General features: G+C 42.5%; 1 protein-coding gene across 2 annotated transcripts in view; it reads right to left on the bottom strand.

Moving 5' to 3' along the window:
• Gxylt1 (glucoside xylosyltransferase 1) overlaps positions 1-18,209 on the bottom strand; it is a 36,785-nt gene extending 18,576 nt beyond the window's left edge. Inside the window, exons 1-3 of one of the 2 annotated variants that reach the window (XM_027396338.2) lie at positions 17,957-18,209; positions 6,040-6,132; positions 1,731-1,902 (exon numbers count right to left, since the gene is read on the bottom strand). In XM_027396338.2, the coding sequence (XP_027252139.1) occupies positions 1,731-1,902; positions 6,040-6,132; positions 17,957-18,141 (450 nt within the window). In that variant the 5' untranslated portion in view covers positions 18,142-18,209. The remainder of the gene's footprint in view (positions 1-1,730; positions 1,903-6,039; positions 6,133-17,956) is intronic. The other variant, XM_027396339.2, reaches the window with a different exon arrangement.
• Positions 18,210-18,932: the final 723 nt, after the last annotated feature.

The raw sequence follows: 18,932 nt of genomic DNA on the forward strand, positions 1-18,932 counted from the left end.
ACCCTTTCTAAAAGCTGTCTCTAACCAGATGCCTGATTCATCTTTAGCTTGGCCCTGGGCACAGATCCCTGCTAAAAAGACTTGTGCTAGTGGCTCTGTTATAGGACCCTACTGCCACATAAGCCCTGTGATAGAAGCATGCCACTTACTACAAACTAGGGTTTGTCCCCTGGCTCCCCAATTCTATATATTCCTTATACTCTGGAATAAAGTTGAGCTGATTCAACGAAATCTGTCTCCTAGAGGGCTGTCTTTGGCTGCTCATGGGCCACCAAAGCTTTCTGCTGCCCTATCTGCCTCTTTCCCCTCTACACCTGGTGGCTAATGAGTGGAGGGGGAAAGACGGATGCCCTAACTTTACAAAAAACTTTGGGTGACTGTCCAGTCAGCGAGATGCCTCTGTCAATTCTGGAATTTATTATCCTTCTGAGGTCTTTGATAGAGTTGAAGACAGATAGTTATGATTATGGTTTTCCTTAGTTATGATAAAAGATAAGTTACACATAAAACTTTAGACTTGCAAAGAAAGATACGATGGGTGATAAAATATTTTCTTTAAATTTTGCCAAATGTTAATGGACTAAATATTATTGTTAACTCTAGTTCTTACTTGATAACTGTTTTGTTATATATAATTTTACTATGTTAAAGTTAAAACTTTTCTTTTTATTTAGACATAAAAGAGGAGATGATGGGGGATGTTCTTTTGTATACATGTTTCTCTTATTGGTTGATAAATAAGACACTGATTGGCCAATAGACAGATAGAAAGTACAGGTGGGGCTACCAGACTAGGAGAATTCTGGGGAGAGGAAGGCATAGAGGAACCACCAGAGAGAAGCCATGTAGCTGCTGAAGGAATAACAGGTTTGGACATAAGACCACATGGAAATACTTAGATTAATAAAAATGGGTTAATAATTAAAAGACAGCTAGCCAATAAGCCTGAGCCACAGGCCAAACAGTTTATAATTAATGTGTCCCTGTGTGTTTATTTGGGGCTAAACAGCTATGGGACCAGGTGGAATAGAAACTCTGTCTACAGACCCCTACACATAGCAGCTTGAAATCTAGACTTAGCAGAGATGTCAGTGGGGTGAGATGGGATGGGGACATGTCACAAGTATCATCTCCACTCCTCAGAACACATGGCTGGGAGATGCAAGTCATCTTCCTTAGTGTACAAGATCTGTCTGTCTCCTCTTCGAAATGGACCCTAATTCCTCATGGGCATTTGTTGTTAAGCAGGTTACAAGGCTGCCCTGAGTGGATAGTCTATTTTCAAATCTAACAACTAGTTGTGATTAAAAAACTAAACTCATACCAAAAGTAGAAGAAATGTCACAACTATTATTGCAAAGTGCCCTTAAACCAAAACAAAGCATTTTCCCTTCCTCACTCTTTCCTCTCCTCATGCTGGATACAATATGGTTGTGATGGCTGGAGCTGGAATGGCCACTTTAAACCATGTGGTAGTCTTATATGGAAAATGGCCTGGCCATAGCCAGAAAAAAATAAGAGAGATGAAGAACTATGATGCAACAAAGTAAATACAATCTTCATACTTGGCAGAGGACTTAAGGTTGACTATTGTTCAAAATCCAACCTTCCTTTACCGTGTATCTGGACTCCTCAGAAGCACTCTCCCTAGAGGGAGGCTGCCAAATAGACATTTCTAAAACAGTAGTAGAGAGTCAACTCTGCAGCCTTCACTCTGTGTAAGTACTTACTCTCTCTTTAAAGCTATTGTGTAGTTGGTCTTCAGCAAAGATATGGAACTGCAGCGGCTTGATGCTGAAAATGAGAGCTGACTTCAGCATGGTCACAGTTTCTTCCAGTCGTTCACCACAGGCAACAACAGCAAGGTGCATCTTCTCAGTGGGCTGTGTTTTCAGGCTATACCTAACAGCAAAGAAGCACATTTCCCACAATTACATATTATTTACTACTAAATGCTATTTTTGCCATGTTTAAAAACAGAAGTTTGCAACTTTTTCTTAAATGCAAAAGAAGTATCAAGCCACAAAATATTAGAATGCTGACTCAATCATCCAATCATGTATGCCTATCCTCTTAACCAGTTTTCCACAGCAACACACATAACTAACTTCACTCACCACTCACAGGGGGTGTCAAGAAAGGAAGCCAAAGTAATCTGAAGGCCTTCCACTCAAATATTTTAAAACTATAGTTTTTCACTGTAAGTTCTTTCTATTCCATTTAAAACCTCTTCACATGCCTCCTCCAACCCACAATTAGACCACTATGAAGCAAATCAGCCACAATTTCATCCATAAATATTTCAATATTACCTCCTGTCTTAAGCTAGGCTGATCACAGATATTGGTTCGTGTAACATTTTTCAGTGGCACAAATTCAGTTCCACTTACCAAGTACTTACCAAGATGTGTAAACAATTTCTGAAAGGACCTTGCACACACTGATATGTCTTCTCGGAAGGAAAGATCTCCTCAGTTCCCCTTCCTGCCTAGGCAGGAACTCACTCCTAACAGAGAAGTGGTGTTCTGGCTGGGGAGCCCTTTCCTCCCTCTGGGATGGACATAACTTCTCAAAGCTTACACACACACACACACACACACACACACACACACACACACACACACACACAGAGGACAGATCTGGTGCCTTCTCCCCATCTGTTCCCTTAATTCCTTGCACTCCTATCTGTTAAGCCCTTCATTTGTTAACATGGGAACTATGTGGGTACCACTTAGTACCACTATGACAAGGAAACATTGCTCATTTCAAAATAGCAGAAGCCATAGAACACAGCAAAGGCAATTAAAGGCACACAATTCTAGAGAATTCTATCTCATCTTCCTACTAACTGCATTCAGATCCTACTTCTCACAGTGGTTTTTAAAAGTCTTCGTTGGAACACCAGCCGGGAACTAGGGAGCTGGGTCCATGGTTAAGAGCACATGTTGCTCTTGCAGAGAACCAAGCAGATGCTAGAGCTGGCAATCTCCTTCCTTAACCTCTCAAGCACTTAGGGGCAGAGGCTTGTGTCACCAACCAAGCTAAGATTTTATCTTTATTTTAGTATTTTTAACAGGCCACCCAGGATGTCTTGTTTCCTACATGGTCTCCACTGTCACTGTCCACAAGGTGGCTCACAACCATCTTTAACTCCAATGCCTGGGGACCTGATAGCCTGTTCCGACTTCAACAGGCACCAGGCATGCATGTGGTACACAAGCATATATGCAGGCAATAGACTCATACACATAAAATAAGTCTAAGAAAATTAAAACATCACAACCAAGCAAGGTGGTGTAAGCCTATAATTTCAGCCCTCAGAAGACAGAGGCAAGAGGATCCAGCCTGGCTCAATAACATCTCAGAAAAACAAAAGCACAATTTGAGAATCTTCACTAGGTTCAGGTTGCTTAACTGGTCAACAAGTAGAGTACAACACAAAGTCAGAAGTCAAGGGCAGCTATTCACTGACCTGTAAAAGTCACATGTTGTTCTATAACAAAACTCTGCAGACAATGTTAAGAAACACTCTATACCTTACGAGAAAAGAAAAGTGTTCCTCAAGGGAAAAAAAAAAAAATCTGCCTAAAAACCTCAAGGATCAGTCCTGACTATAACACCAGGACTTGGGATGGAAACAGATGGATCAGGAGTCCAGAGTCACTCTTAGTTGTATAGAAAGTTTGAGGCCAGCCTAGGCTCTGTGAGATCCTGACTGAAAAACAACTAACAAAGCAAAAGTAAAAAGTCAATTCAATCCCCCAAGCATGTTAGTAAGGCCAGCCTAGCCGTGCATCTGCTAGTTCTACTATGACATGCTCTCCCTCCCACAGCATAGTGCAGGCTCCAATACCCAAGCTGACAAGATGAAACATATGCACTGAAGACATCTCTACCCACCACCTGATCCCTCAACACCAAGGACACAAAGAACAACTGCAGAGGGTTCCAAGAAATCCAAAGTAAGCTATTAAGATTGCAGAAATTGGTGACGAAAGCCTCCTAAGCATTCATGGGGAAACAGCCATTCCAGTAATTCTGGCCCGAATGAATGTTAGGCTCTTCATCACAGTCTGTTAAAACGTGCTTTACCTTAACTAAAATCCCTGCAGAGATAGGAAATTTTACCCAAAGAGAATTTTGAAATCACATCTACTTTCCCACATGACAAGAAGAAATCTTTAGATAAGTCAAAACACACCAGTGGGCTCTTAAAATTGAGTAAAGCATAACTTAAGTGGGAAGCACAGCACTGGCTGCCTGTGATGAGAAGGACACCTCACAGAATGTCCTCAAGTGAGAGCTAGGCCCAGCAGGATCCCTCAGATTTCTCACAAAGGGCAACAGTCTAGTCATCCTGAGAGGAGCCCTGGACTACAAAGGTGGAAACTGTGCTGTGGGCTCCCTCTGGCAGGCTTCCTATCCAGCTTTAGTTTTATCAAAGATCCTTCCAACCATCTCGCAAATAATTCTAGGAACAGCTAAAATTATTGTGTCACAAGGTACTGACTAGAAGGCTGTCGGAATTGTAACGGACGGACGGACGGACGGACGGACGGACGGACGGACGGACGGAAGGAAGGAAGGAAGGAAGGAAGGAAGGAAGGAAAAGAGGCCATACATTTGAACTGGAGCAGAGGGCAGATAGGAGCAGTGGTATAGAGGATGGAAATGATACAGGTATATTTTAATTTTTTTTTTGCAACCAGCATGGTCACTGGCAAACAGTGAGAATTTAAATTAACCATAAAGATACTATAAAAACAGATGAGCCTCAAACATTTTTGCTCTTGAAAAGGGCACGGTAGATTGTTCCCACATTCTCCACAACTACTACCTCAGGAGAGCGACTGCCTTACCCCATTCCTACCAATACGATTCTTTCCCTGAAGGCAACAGAAGCACAGGCCCCAGTCCAACACCTTCTTTCTCACACAGTGACTTAAAATGATGTCTTCTTTTACTCCTTCAGGAAGGATGTTCTTATCCTCCTCATCACCACAGACCTCTAGGCTACAGCTAACATAATCTTCCCTTAGCTGTCACATCCCCTATAACGTGTTTTTAGTACACTAGCTTTTTGATTTTATTACATTTTATTTGTTTGGTGCTGGTGTGCACAAACAGTATACACATGGAAGCCTAAGGATCATCTGCAGGAGTCACTTATCTTCCTCCGCTCAGTGGTAGGTTTGGTAGCAAGTGTCGTTACCAGGTGAACCATCTCATCAGTCCCAGTGTTTAAAAATAGTGGGCACTTAATACCTAGTATCAAAGCCCCCACCTATCAACTAGGACACTGACAAATGTGTGTATATACATACATGAATGCACAAACACATACATACAGAATTCGCATGTTATCCATAAATGTCTAGTCAAAACCTTTTATCTTCTTGCCTTATATAAATCTGATCTTTAACTTGACACCGCTTAAGAGTTATCTGAGAGAAGAGCTACCTAGATCAGAATGGAACATGGGCATGTTTGACAAAGCCTGTCTTAATGACTGATGTGGTAGATTCTAGCCCACTGTGGGCAGTAGCATCCTGAGATAGGTGGGCTTGGAATCTATAAGAAGGGGAGCTGAGCAAGCCAGCAAACAGTATTCCTTCATGGTTCCTGCCTTGAGTTCCTCCCCTGACTTGCCTCAGGAATGCACTATGACCTGGAAGTATAAACCAAGCAAACCCTTTCCTCCCAAGCTGCATTTAGTCAGAATATTTTATCATAGCAACAGAAAGCAAACTAGATCATACCTGCTTATCAATTTATTAGAAAAGTTCAATCATAAATTCCCCTAAAATTTACAGTTTAGAAAATTTTAGAGCATCTACATGTAATATGTATTAAAATTAGTAATAACTAAAAGATGAGATTAAAGGAATAGAAAACCCAACCAGAATATCAATTATTTAGTTATATGACATTGAATTTCAGGAAAAGAAACACTATTATGTTTTATTACAATGAAAGGTTTGATTATCTACTATCTAATCTTACCTACTCTGATCTACCAATTAAACATTAAGGGCCTACCTAAGAGCCGCTTCCCAAAAGCAGTTCATTCCACAAACATCAGAGGGCAGCATCCAATAGGGATTCCAGTAACTCAGAGAGAAATCTTTACACCTGACGGTGAGAAGAAATAACAGTCCTGTATGAGTATTTAGACTGGGCACTACCCAAGGAATTTACTGAATAGCACAATAACTTAATGTTCAATTTTACAGCAACAAAACTGCAAATCCAACTGCTAAGGAAAAATGAAGCATTTTTTAAAAAACTGATTTCTTCTTTACTCAAGGCACAGTGTTTTAAATAAAACCTTAAGACCACTAATTAGGTGAGAATATCCTGCAAATGGAAATTTTTCTGGTCAGGAATTCTCTGGATACATTAAAATCTCCTCCGCTCTGATGACATATACAAGACATTAATACATTTTATCTTCTTCTTCAAGGACTATGCACACTATCCTGGAAAGTTCATTCCGCCCACATGTTCTGTTTACCACAAAAGTAAAATGTCAAAAATGCAGGTGTAACAGGAGGAAAAGATCATTAAATACATTCAAATTAATCAACTGAAACTACTCATATGGTATTTCAAGCTGAAAAACAAGACACTGTACTGACTGTCATGGCTGCTTCATCCCTACATTCTCTGTTTCGGTAGAGAAGAGACCTGCAGGCTTTCTTAAGGCTGGAGTTAAAAATGAAAAAATGTCTCATGCTGCAAAAATGTTGTTCACTGTTACTTCCTTCTGATGCTCCCTCACTACCCTGAAGGCCTATGCACCAAGTCACTAACCTAGAACACTCCACTTCTCAGGCCATGGAACTTTGTTCACCATGGAGTCAATTCAAAGTTGCTGTTTTAATTATCAAAAGGTCTAGGAAATTTCAGACTTCCCACAAACTTCTACAATCCATGAAGTAAGGCAGGAGTCTTCAGCCTGAAGGCATCATGACAATTCTTGAAGAGATGCACATGAAACTAATGATGAAATAAGACTCTGGGACCAGGGTCTGACTGGTGAGTTCTTAAATACTGCCTATGAAATTCTATGTGCTATTGCATAAACTACAGTCCTGGGATTTTAAAATCACTAGGAAAAGTATACTGTTCCTTGGTTTTCCTTTGATCAAAGCGTACAAAGTTGTGTACTTTAACTTTTAAAAAGATTAGTCGGGAAAGTAAATGTGTACCCAACAGTAATGTTGGTCTCTTGATTAGAAACTTCATTTGTGCCCTACTAGGGATGATCATTTGTGTATCAAGTATAACACTTCCTATAGGCAGCCAAACTCAGTGGTACCCTAAAAAATAACATACATATACTTCTTTAAAATCCAAGTGCTTGCACATACATTTAAGCCTCAGAACAAACTTTTCAGATAAACACATCTTCAGTGTTATTTTAACACAATTTACAATCAACACCTAGCATGCACCTTTGTTCTTGATGAAAAAAAAATGTGAACTAACCTGATTATTCCATTTCTCCTGTCAAAGTGCACAAAAAGGGTAAAAGGGAAATGAAAATGGAAATCTGGAGTTTTCAATAAAAATTACTTTGTAAAGTTGGGTATACACAATACCATTTTCTGCTGCATCTTTTACTCTATTTTGCACTATTGTGCACTATTTCCCAAATCTGCCTCGTCCTAGGGTCCCTTATTAGAAATGCCGATACAGGTTCTAGCCTCTGCCCAGTTAATCAAGCATCAGCACAGGCCACAGTGGCTGAAAATGTTACCAAGCCTCAAGGCCAAAAGTGAATGAAAACAGTGTCAAGCAAGAGGCAACATGGGACTGCTGTGTGGAGACACAAGCCTAGAAGGAATCCAGAGGCTGAAGCAGGGACTCTTCAGTTCTAGTCTCCACAAAAGAATTCTTCATCAGAAGCACTACTACTGGCTTACCATATATGCATAAGTTATATGGATTGTTCCTTGCACCCATTCATCCCCAAAACAGTTATCAATAAAATTGTTCATAGAGTAAATGCTGTTTATTTACCGTCACAAGATTCTCTCTCCTCTCTCTCTCTCTCTCTCTCTGTCTCTCTCTCTCTCTCTCCCTCCCTCCCTCCCTCCCTCCCCCCTCCCCCCTCCCCCTCCCTCCCTCCCTCTCTCTCTCTCTCTCTCTCTCTCTCTCTCTCTCTCTCTCTGGAAACAGCATCTCATTATGTAGCCCTGGCTGGCCTGGAACTTGTTATCTCAGAGATGCACTTGCCTCGTCTCCAGTGTGCTGGAATTAAAGATGTGTGTTCATGCCCAGCACAATTTAGACTTTTAAGTTTGGATGTTTCAGTGGGTACAGTCACCAAGCACAACTTAAAATTTTTCAAAGTCTAACAAACCAATCATACTGCTAATATTTGTATATCCTTACTACCCATATTTTTAAGCTATCAGCCTGCCAGGCATGGAAGTGCACACCTTTTATCTCAGAATTCGGGAAGCAGAGGCAGGCAATCTCTGAGTTCAAGGGCATCCAGGAAAATATAGTTAAGACCCAACAAAAAACTACCCACAAATGTCAGTAAGAAAAGTTCATATACATGTTGCCAAACATGGAGAAGTTGCTGACACTGCTCAAGCCTAACTACCTTCTAGTAAACACCTATGTAAGCAGAAGAGGCCTCCACAAACTGTGCACACAGTATCCACAAGAGTTTCTAAGCCCAGGGGCTGCTCCTCAGTATCACAACTATGCTACATCCCAAGTCAATAACTTAATAAAGGTGACATAGGCAGGGCCACACACTTGAGAGTCAAATTCAAGACTGTCCTAGGCAGTTAAGCAGTCTAAAGGCTTAAATCTTCTAAATCTTTGAGATACACAAAGGTCTCTGAATTTTGCTGGTGTTGAACTCTGAGATCAGTACAGTAAGGTAATATAAATTCTAGAGGTAGGCAGATTTTATTTTACTTCACCCCAAATCTAGGTACATTCTCACTGTCTTAATCAAAATACTGCCCTTACTTTTAAAGACAACTTTTAAGTCATGTTCTTAGACCTTTGAACCCAAGGATACACACTGTAAGACACCCAAAGTGTTTGAAGAAATCACATGAGCGGGTGCAAGGCAGCAATCCAAGCTGAGCTTCCAACCTGCTGCAGCATTCGCACCCACCAACCTACTGGGTCCTCTTCCAGTCAATGTCGGTCTCAGGGCCACCTTCTACCTGTCAACACCAAGTTCTTTCTCTCCCTGTTTACTCAATAAGTGAAATGATCAAATACACTGGCAAAACACTAGAAAAACTACAGTGAGTAAAACAGGCACAGATCACACTTGTCTCGTGGGGAATGAGAAAATATCATCTTAGCTATTGCAATGTGGGTACCCAATAGTCAGTTCTGCAATTCTCCAATACCACTAACTTATACTCCCACTCCTCTGAGCTACAACAGGAAATCCTTGCTGGACCTGGTCATCACATGAAAGTGACACCCTGAACTCTAATCCCTGTCAGGTAACCTCTAGGTACATGCAGGCTCCCTCCTGTTACTCTAGAGCACAGAGCTAATCCATCCTTTCCTACATCCTTAATTCTTACTCGGTCCTTTGGCAATACCTTTCTAGTAAAATATCAAGTTAAAGCCGGGCCATCTGTTCACATGCACAGATGACTACAAACAATGACAGAAGTATCCTGACTCACTGAACTAATTCAGACTTGTCCTTCGCTAGTCCCTCTGTCAGATCACAACACAACAAGCACTTCACCTGCACTATATTGTTATACTTTTCCCAGGGGCCCTCAAAAGACCACCTTTTAGCTGGGCAGTGGTAGCACACGCCTTTAATCCCAACACTCAGGAGGCAGAGGCAGGAGGATCTCAGTGAGTTCAAGGCCAGCCTGATCTACACAGTGAGTTCCACCACAGGCTCCAAAGCTACACAGAGAAACACTGTTTCAAAGAAAAAAAAAAAAAAAAGACCAAAGACCACCTTTTATCAAACAGCCCTTCTTCCTCCTTAAGCAGAAGCATCTGGTAAGCATCTGGTAAACTATCAAACTGCTATAATTATTCATCCCACACCCTCAACTACATGTAAGTGAACCCCACTCATCTCCCTTGACTTTCCTATCTCTAAAGGGAACCTGTATTACACTGTTCACTGACTTTGGCCTTAACTTACTTACTTTGGAAAAAATAACTTGGTGCTAAAGACTAAACCTAGGACCTTGAGCATGGTAGGCAAGTGCTCTAACCCCTGACTTATATCTCCAGCCCTCTCATTCAACTTCTGTACGAGACTCAGCATATTCAGTGTAAGGAGAGCTTCTTCAGCCTTTACTTTAGGATGAGATGTACAATGCAGAGTCATAAGCACAGGCTTGTAATGTTTAAGAAACTGTTATGTTTATAGTTTGGAGTTGTTACAAAGGCAAGGGAGAGTGCTACAAGCCACAATTCCCTTTAAAGTACAAATTTGGGGTCCAGCAAGATGGCTCTGCAGGTTACTGCTGTTTATGACGACCTGAGTTCAATCTCTGGAACCCACATGGTGGAACAAAAGAATCAACTGCTGCAGGTTGACCTGTGACCTCCACATAGTCACTGCAGTGCACACACAAAACAAGTCTTGAAAAAACAAAAAGCTAATGGCTTGAGCAACCACAGCCCACAACTTCTACTCCTAAAACTCCTAAATACTCAACAGCACTAAAAACACTTATGTACACAGGGAAAATGTGTATATATATATTAATATATATATATATATATATATAATATATATATGGCCAGGGAGTGTGAGAGACAGAGGGAGGAGTAGGTCATTCTAGGTCATACAGTAGCTTGAGGGCCAGGCTTAGCTTTAAGGAGACCCTGCCCTAAAACAATACAAAAGTAAATATAAATGGATGGTAATAGCACCATTATTCATAACAGCCAAACAGTAGAAACCCACCCAAGTACGTATCAGCTAATAAACAAAAATGTGTTAGATCCATGAACCCTAAAAATATAACCTAAATGAAAGAGAGCAAGCTCAAAAGTTCACAGTAAAAAGACAAGACTCACTCACTTTTTACTCACAGTAAAAAGACAAATTCACTACTGGGGGCGTAAGGAGACAGTTTTGAGTCTGTAAAGTAAAGTGTTTGAGAAACAAGCATAAAGACTGGATTGAGACCCCTAGCACCCACATGAAAAACCAAGTTTGGCAGTGCTATGGGAAGAGACAGGACGATACCTGGGACTTACTGTCCAGCCAGTCTAGCTCCATCATCAGTGAGAGACCTATTTCAGAAACATGGTGATTAAGAGAAGACATCAAATGTCAGAGAAGTCATGTGTTACGTATGCACGTGCATGCACTGCCTATAATTCCATCTCCAGGGGATCCAACACCCTCTGACCTGCACACACATGCAAACACTCACACAAACACATATATACACATAAATGAAGATAATTCCAGAAAAAAGAAAACACTAGAGATATGCTGGCAAGAAGTAGAATTATTTTAGTGTCTTCCCTTAAAATATCCACTCACCCACTTGTGAAAAACTGCTTTTTAGGTCAGGGATAGTAGCAAACACCTGTAATGCCAGTGCTCAAGAGGCTGAGGCCTGAAGATTCTAAGTCTGAGGCATGCAATGAGCTATATGGCAAGACCCCGTGGGAAGGAAGGAGACAAATACAAGTATGTTTCTGAAGACTACAGTGTTACTAAATGCATAAATGAAGGGAGGTGGTTAATCTAAAGACAAATGGCAGCTCTACTTTCAGTGTCCTGACCACACTCAAACTGAGACTCAAAAATCCTGAGAAATAAAGGTGATTGCCCAGTTTATTTTTTTGTTGTATTTTTTTGATTGCCCAGTTTATAACAGCTCAAAAGGTCTACTAGATGCTCAACACACAAAGCAGTAACTCTAAATAACTAGCATATGGTGAGACTTCGAGGGAAATGACTATGTTATCAGTAAATCAGCAAAGTCCCTGAAGTATTTGTACTGTGCTTTGTGTGGCTGAATATAAGCAAACTAATCAAGGGATAGCACAAGTCACAGGGATTTATAAGTGTGATTAAGATGCACAAAACTATACTTGAACAGACAGACAGACAGACAGACAGACAGACAGACAGAATTGCACAAAACATGGTGTCTGAATGAGTTCTGGAGACTACAAGGTCAACTTTAGGGCATTAATATGATCCTATATTGATCTATTTTTTCTGGATATAAAGAAACTCACTCTAATGTAAGATGTTACTATTAGGAAAACTTGGTCAAAGATACATGAGGTATCTCTAAACTTGCCAAGAATTAGAATTTATTTCAGAACAAAAATTTTCTCAAAAGGAAACTAACTTAGAAAAAGATACATTTTGAGGGCTGGAAAAATGGCTCAGAGGTTAAGAGCACTGGCTATTCTTCCAGAGGTCCTGAGTTCAATTCCAAGCAACCACATGGTGGCTCAAAAACAGTCTATAATGGAACTGACGGCCTGTTCTGGTTAAAAGCATACATGCAAATAGAGCACTCATATACATAAAACAACTTAATTTTTAAAAAAGACATATTTTCACCAGGAAATAGTAATGCATGCCTTTAATCCCAGCACTCACGAGATAGAGGCAGGCCTATCTCTGAGTTTGAGGCCAGCCTGGGCTACAGGATGAGTTCCAGGACAGCCACGGCTATGTAGAGAAATCCTGTCTCAACAAACAAAAAAGACATTTTCAAAATTGTCAGTAATTACAAATTTTTAAAAAATTACACTCTGGGAATGTGGGCACACACCTGCGATCCTAGCACTTGGAAGGCTAAGATGAAAAGACTAAGTTTAAGGCCAGCTTAAGCTATACTGAAACCCTGCCTCAAGAAAAACAGATACAAGAGACTGGAGAGATGGCTCAATGGTTAAAAGCACTGGCTACTCTTCCAGAGGATCTGGGTTCATCTATAGCTCAAGTTTCAAGGGATCTAACCCCCTTCCTGGCCTGAGAGCACCAAGCATAAAATGAAAATAAATACATCTTTTAAAAAGATGGTTTTTTTAACATTTTTAAATTTTTAAAAAAGCATAAAGCCAGGCTGGATGGCTGGTGGTGCACTTCTTTAATCCTGGTGTGGAAAGGCAGAGGCAGGTGATTTGTGAGTTCCAGGACAGCCAGGGTTCAAAACAAAATAAAAACCGTGTGGTACCAGCTACCAGCTACCAGCTTGGGAGGCTGAAACCAGAGGTTTTGAGTCTAGGAGTTAAAGTCTGGTGTGGGTTATAGTGAGAACCTGCCAAAGAAAAAACAACAACAAAGCGTTTAAGGCAAACGCTCTCCACAGTAACATCTCTCAAACATGAAACAGACTTAAGTCCAAGATGTCTGCTGTGGGGAATTGAGTGAGTATGCAAAATCTGGAGTGAAATGTGAATCATTGATATGTCAAGAACCTCATGCCTCAAATCCATGGGAACTGCAAAGCCTCTTCCCCTCAAACCCCACCCCACTTCATTAGTGAGGCTCAGAGGGACCACAAAGCCATCCTCTGGTCCCAGTGTTATTATTGACAGTGCAGACCAGTGTGATTACTGACAGTGTCAACAGACTGAGCAGTGTGTGCAAAAACTACCAACTGCCGCTTCCTCCTTTCTAATGTCTCCAGCCTATGAATTCTCCACTACAGACACCGCTCACAGATAACTCTCCCTCTGTGCTATGGTGCCTCTCCATCAGAGTACACACACCCCCACCCAGCTTTTCTGTACATGCGGCTCTACACCTGACCTTTCCTCACTCTCTCACTGCTCCAGTCAGCTTTCCAGGACCAAGCCACTTTTCATTTCAAAATATCCATAATAACCACAAGATTGTTCTAAAAATTTGTATAAAACTAAGTTTCCCTTACTCTATAAAGAGTCAAGGAAATTTTCAAGCAAATCTACTGTAGAAATGTGGAGGGCTGAGTGCAGGGCTACAAGGCAACAATACAACCTCAAGCCATGGGCACCCATGAAATGCAAGGGACCACAATTCAAGCAGGTTAGGATATTATTCTCAGAATATGGGCAACTTAGGGGGACTTACGATCTGCCTGGGCAACTCACTTGCAACTGCTTTGTGTCTAGACACTTCTGGCTCTCCATTGGATCTCCCCTGTGTCTTATGTCTCTAATTTCATGAACACTCACAAAGTGAGGAAAGGGCAGTTACACACGCAGATGAAGCTGAAACAACTGTATGACCATCTCAAAAAGTGATCACAGAGCATACTCTCTTCCCTCGACAAAAATAAATCAAGATTACAGATTTAAATGCCTTTAAAAAAATGCGTGGGAGGAGGTTATTCTGTGCATAATAAAGGTAAAAAATGAAAAATAGCCAACTTGAAAACAAAAATTTTTAAATTCATGCAACATATACTTTCCAAACAAAACTTAAGTTAATTTTCAGGGAGAAGAATTCCAACAGACATGACATGGATAACAGCATTTAATATTTAAAATAAAATCTCTAAACCAGAGCACAGTGGTAGCCTACACCTTTAATCCCAGCACTTGGGAGAACAAGTACGAGGAGAGCCAAGGCTACAAAGAGAACCCTATCTCAAAAAATCAAAAACAAACAAACAAAAACTCTAAGCCAAAAGTACACCTCTTAGTCAAATAAGTATCTCCAAAAGCACATGTTACTAGCCTTTATTAAATATTATGGATCAGGATTACACTAAGTATGTGGACTGTTTTTATATGACCCCACACACACCAAAATATTCTTATCTTTGATGTGACAATTGACGTCAGGGGTGCCCAGGCCTATGGTTAAGTGATTGAAATATGAAGGGTCCCAAGAATGAGATTACTGTCCATGTAGAAGAGGCTCTGGATCTGCCTGGCTATGTGACAACACAGCAAGAAGGTATAAGAAATAATTTACTCCTGTTGTTTCCAATTGGCCCAGTCAAAAGAGTTTTGTTATAGAAGCCCAGACAACACTCAGCAAAGATGTGAAGTAGATACCACTATGTTGTTCAATAAACTAAAATACTAAGTGTGGCACTGGTGTTACACAACTCATTAATGAGGCAGAGTAAAGGGGCCTTCCTTACCTAAATAATTCAACATTCTCCAGTGTTCAGTGCCCCAATTCCTCTCTCCTTCAAAATCAGATTTAGGGAAAAAGGGGGAAAAAGTATTGCAAAAATAATGGTCAAATCTATCTCTCAATTTGCATCTTTTTTTGTAATTTTTTTATTAGTTCAAATTAGGAACAAGTTTGTTTCACATGTCAATCCCTTCTCCCTCTCCCCTCCTCCCTCCCTACTCCCAACCTAGCCTCCACCCCATCCACCCTCCACTCCCCAGGTAGGGAAGGGCCCTCGACAGGGGCTCCCCAAAGTCCACCACATCATCCTGGGCCAGGCCTAGGCCCTCACCCATGTATCCAGGCCAAGAATGCATCCCTTCACATGGGATGGGCTCTCAAAGTCCCTTCTTACACCAGGGAAAAATACTAATCCACTACCAGGGGCCCCCTAGAGTGTGAAGGCCTCCTAATTGACATTCATGTTCAGGGGTCTGGATCAGTCCTGTACTGGCCTCCCAGACTGTCTGGGGTCCATGTGCTCCCCCTTGTTCAGGCCAGCTGTTTCTGTGGGTTTCACCAGCCTGGTACCGACCCCTTTGATCTTCATTCCTCCCTCTCTGCAACTAAGTTCCAGAGTTTAGTTCAGTGTATATCTGTGGGTGTTTGCCTCTGCTTCCATCAGCCACTGGATGAGGGTTCTAGGATGGCTCTAGGACTACTTTTTATGCCATCCTAGAGCCTTCATCCAGTGGTTTATTTGCATCTTAATAACAGCCCAGGGTTAAAACACAGCTCCCAGGACTTCAGTCTCAGGCCTTCTAGTTTAGCAGGTTTCTTACTGAGTCCCAGTGAATAAAATTTTTCCCCAAAGAAAGAAGAGGAAAAAAGGGGAGGGGCTTACACTTTAAAATTAAAACAATTACCATATTAGCTACAGTTTTATCGTACCAGGTACCATCTAGGCAATTACTCATTCAGTTCTCATAAATGGTTCATATCTAATGAGGAAGTCAACACAGCCTGAATGTATCAAAGGTAAAGTTCATGACTCAAAAGCCCTCACTTTTCCCAGTGTTTAAATTCTTAGTATATCCTACCAGTGTTTACAGTACTCAGCAAAAAATGAACTTGATGTCTAGCCAATCTGAAAAAGAGGGAAGTGACAATCATTTCTTAATGTGCATCAAAATATCAAGTTACTAGTATTAAATATACACAACTTTTATTTGTCAGTTATATACCAATGTAGTGAAAATTTATTATCTACATTTTATAGTAAAGAAATTAATACACCATGAATGTGGGTGTCAGTGAGGAGGCCTCGGAAATCTATGGGGCCTCTTGTAGTAGATCAGTACTTAGCCCTAGCATAGGAATGGACTTTGGGAGCCCATTCCACATAGAGGGATACGCCCTGAGCCTATACACATGGGGGAGGGCCTAGACCCTATCCCAAGGGTAGGAACTCTGACAGACTCTGAAGATCCCCCCTGGAAGGCCTCGGGCGAGGGTAAGGGATAGGTAGGGTGTTAGTGGGGGATAGGGAATGAGGAGAGGGAGAGGGAACTGGAACTGATATGTAAAACAATCTTGTTTCTAATTTAAGTAAAAAATGGAAAAAAAGAAAATACACAACAAAGTAACGATGTGATCAAGGGATCCTGTACCTGTGGGAGAATGAGTACACAGGTTTGTCTGACTAAAATGTATACATTCTCTGTCTACTAAAACCCTGCAGAGGAGCTCAGCACCTGTGGAGGCAAGTCCTTCACCTCTGGGGTACACAGCCAGCCCTTGGTCTGTTGAACCCGGGTCTCACTAGCCTGGAACTCATTATGAAAACCAGACAGACACTGAATATTCCATCCTCCTGCCTTACCTCCTGAGTGCTGAGAATACAGGTATAGGCCACCAGGACTGGCTTGAAATAATCGTTTCAAACAGTATACAGTGAGAAGGCATTTCTCTGAAATACTATTCTTACCATTTTAAATGTTTTACTTTATAGAGGTGGAAACACATTTTTTCCCCAAGAACTTCTTGTTATGTAATTCTAGGCAATTAATACTTTAAGATGTGGGCAATGGGGCCTGAGAATATACCTAGATCCCACATTTCTCTGACCTCAATCAAATCATCAAACAGTAACTCACAATCTCCATGCTCTTTACTGGAAGTGACCATCAACTCTCAGATGCTACACAATAGCTCAAAGAGGATGGTACTTTTTACAATTCCTCTGTCTTCTACTCTCCAATATGTTAGTCTCAGAATTGCCCAAAAATACATGTATCCCTCAAGGCACTGCGAAACGCTCAAATTGATAAATGCACTGCCAAAACAGTTGTCCATTTAAACTTCTTAATTCTAACCCTGGCAGTGATTTATGCAAATCCACCAAATCATCATTATGCTGCCATAAATATCCAATTTAAAAAAATGGTATCTTCATTCCACTCCTCCCATAAAATATAAGCATAGTAAGTATCGCTAGTGTTTCTGAACTTTCTTTAGGTTTCCAGATAAACCGAGTATTTCCAAAACAAAAACTCATAGCTCGTTTATGCCACGGCCAGATTTATCTAAGACTAATGATGAAAATGCTAAGATTCACGGTGAAAATTTAGACACCTGGGAGGTGGGGACTCAGCAAGGGCGCCAGCCTAATTCTTAAATAGCTCAGCTTCAACTCCATGGAAACAGGAGGGAATTCCCACCAGCCACACTGTAATCGGGATTTTTGTGGGCCACCACTGACTTCCAACAAACCTTTGAGAAAGTTGTAAATTAATTCAATTTCTAACTGCTCTAGACACTGGGTCTGAAGCCAAACAAAGTGCTCGGTGGTGGAAGCCGCGCGGACTCCCAGACCCCCGCACCCGGCACTGCGGCCCGTACCTGCCCGCGCCTCTCCCCGGGCCGCGTCCGCTGTCCGCCAGCCAGGAACCCATCGCCGCGGCCTGCGGCCTGCGACCTCCGGCCGCTCCTTCCTCCAAGGACACTGCGAGCTGGCTGAAGGCGTACAGCAGCGAGCAGAAGCCGCAGGCCAGGCACAGCCCTACGACCCGCAGGTAGCGCCGCATCCCGGCCCGCGTTACCGCCTCCACCGCGGCGGCACCGTCTCCGCCTCCGCCGCCTCTGCCGCGCCCGCCCGGGCGAACTGCGAGGAACAGCAACGCGCAGCCGCAGCGTGACCAGCCCGGTTCCCGCCCCACGCCGCCCCGCCCCCTGCATCTCCGCCCCTCCCCGTGAATCCCCGCCAGGTCCCAATCCGCCCCGCATCGCCCAAGCCCTGCCCTCCACCATGCTCCTTACCCTGCCATGCCACGCCCCCGGTTACTCCCACACCAGCTCTAGCCCCGCCTCCGCTCCACCCACTCCGTAGCTCCGCCCACGCCCCTAGCCCCGCCTCTGTGTTTCGCTGCGTTCCACCTCCACGCCACGCCCCAACGCTCGCCCGGACTCTGCAGCGCTTCCGGTAACGGAGCTGTTCAAGGAAGCTTTCCCAGCCGCCACGCGGAGTCGCAAGGCGGATGCTGGCGCCTCTTTAGAGCTCGCCCGGCTCTGAGCTGCCGAGAGGTGTAGCGAGAGGAACCGGGCTCTAAGCCCCTGACCTCAATGTTCCATTCTTCCTCTGCGTCGTTTGTGACGCTGAGCAGCTTGAATTCTAAGATATCGCAGCGTGACTAAAAAGACACCGTGGTTTTCCGCACTGGCTAGCTCTTCCTCATCCCATCCTGCTCCCCAAGGACCTCAGCCTCGGGTCTAGACTGTCTGTGCTTCGTGCGGTAGTTCTGGCTGCTCTGCCTGCCCCGCCACACGACTGGCCGGGAGGCAGGAGTCCTATCTTTTAGGTTTTTATTTTTTTACAACT

This window comes from Cricetulus griseus, chromosome 2 (assembly GCF_003668045.3).
Source record: "Cricetulus griseus strain 17A/GY chromosome 2, alternate assembly CriGri-PICRH-1.0, whole genome shotgun sequence".
In the NCBI taxonomy this organism is placed as follows: domain Eukaryota; kingdom Metazoa; phylum Chordata; class Mammalia; order Rodentia; family Cricetidae; genus Cricetulus; species Cricetulus griseus.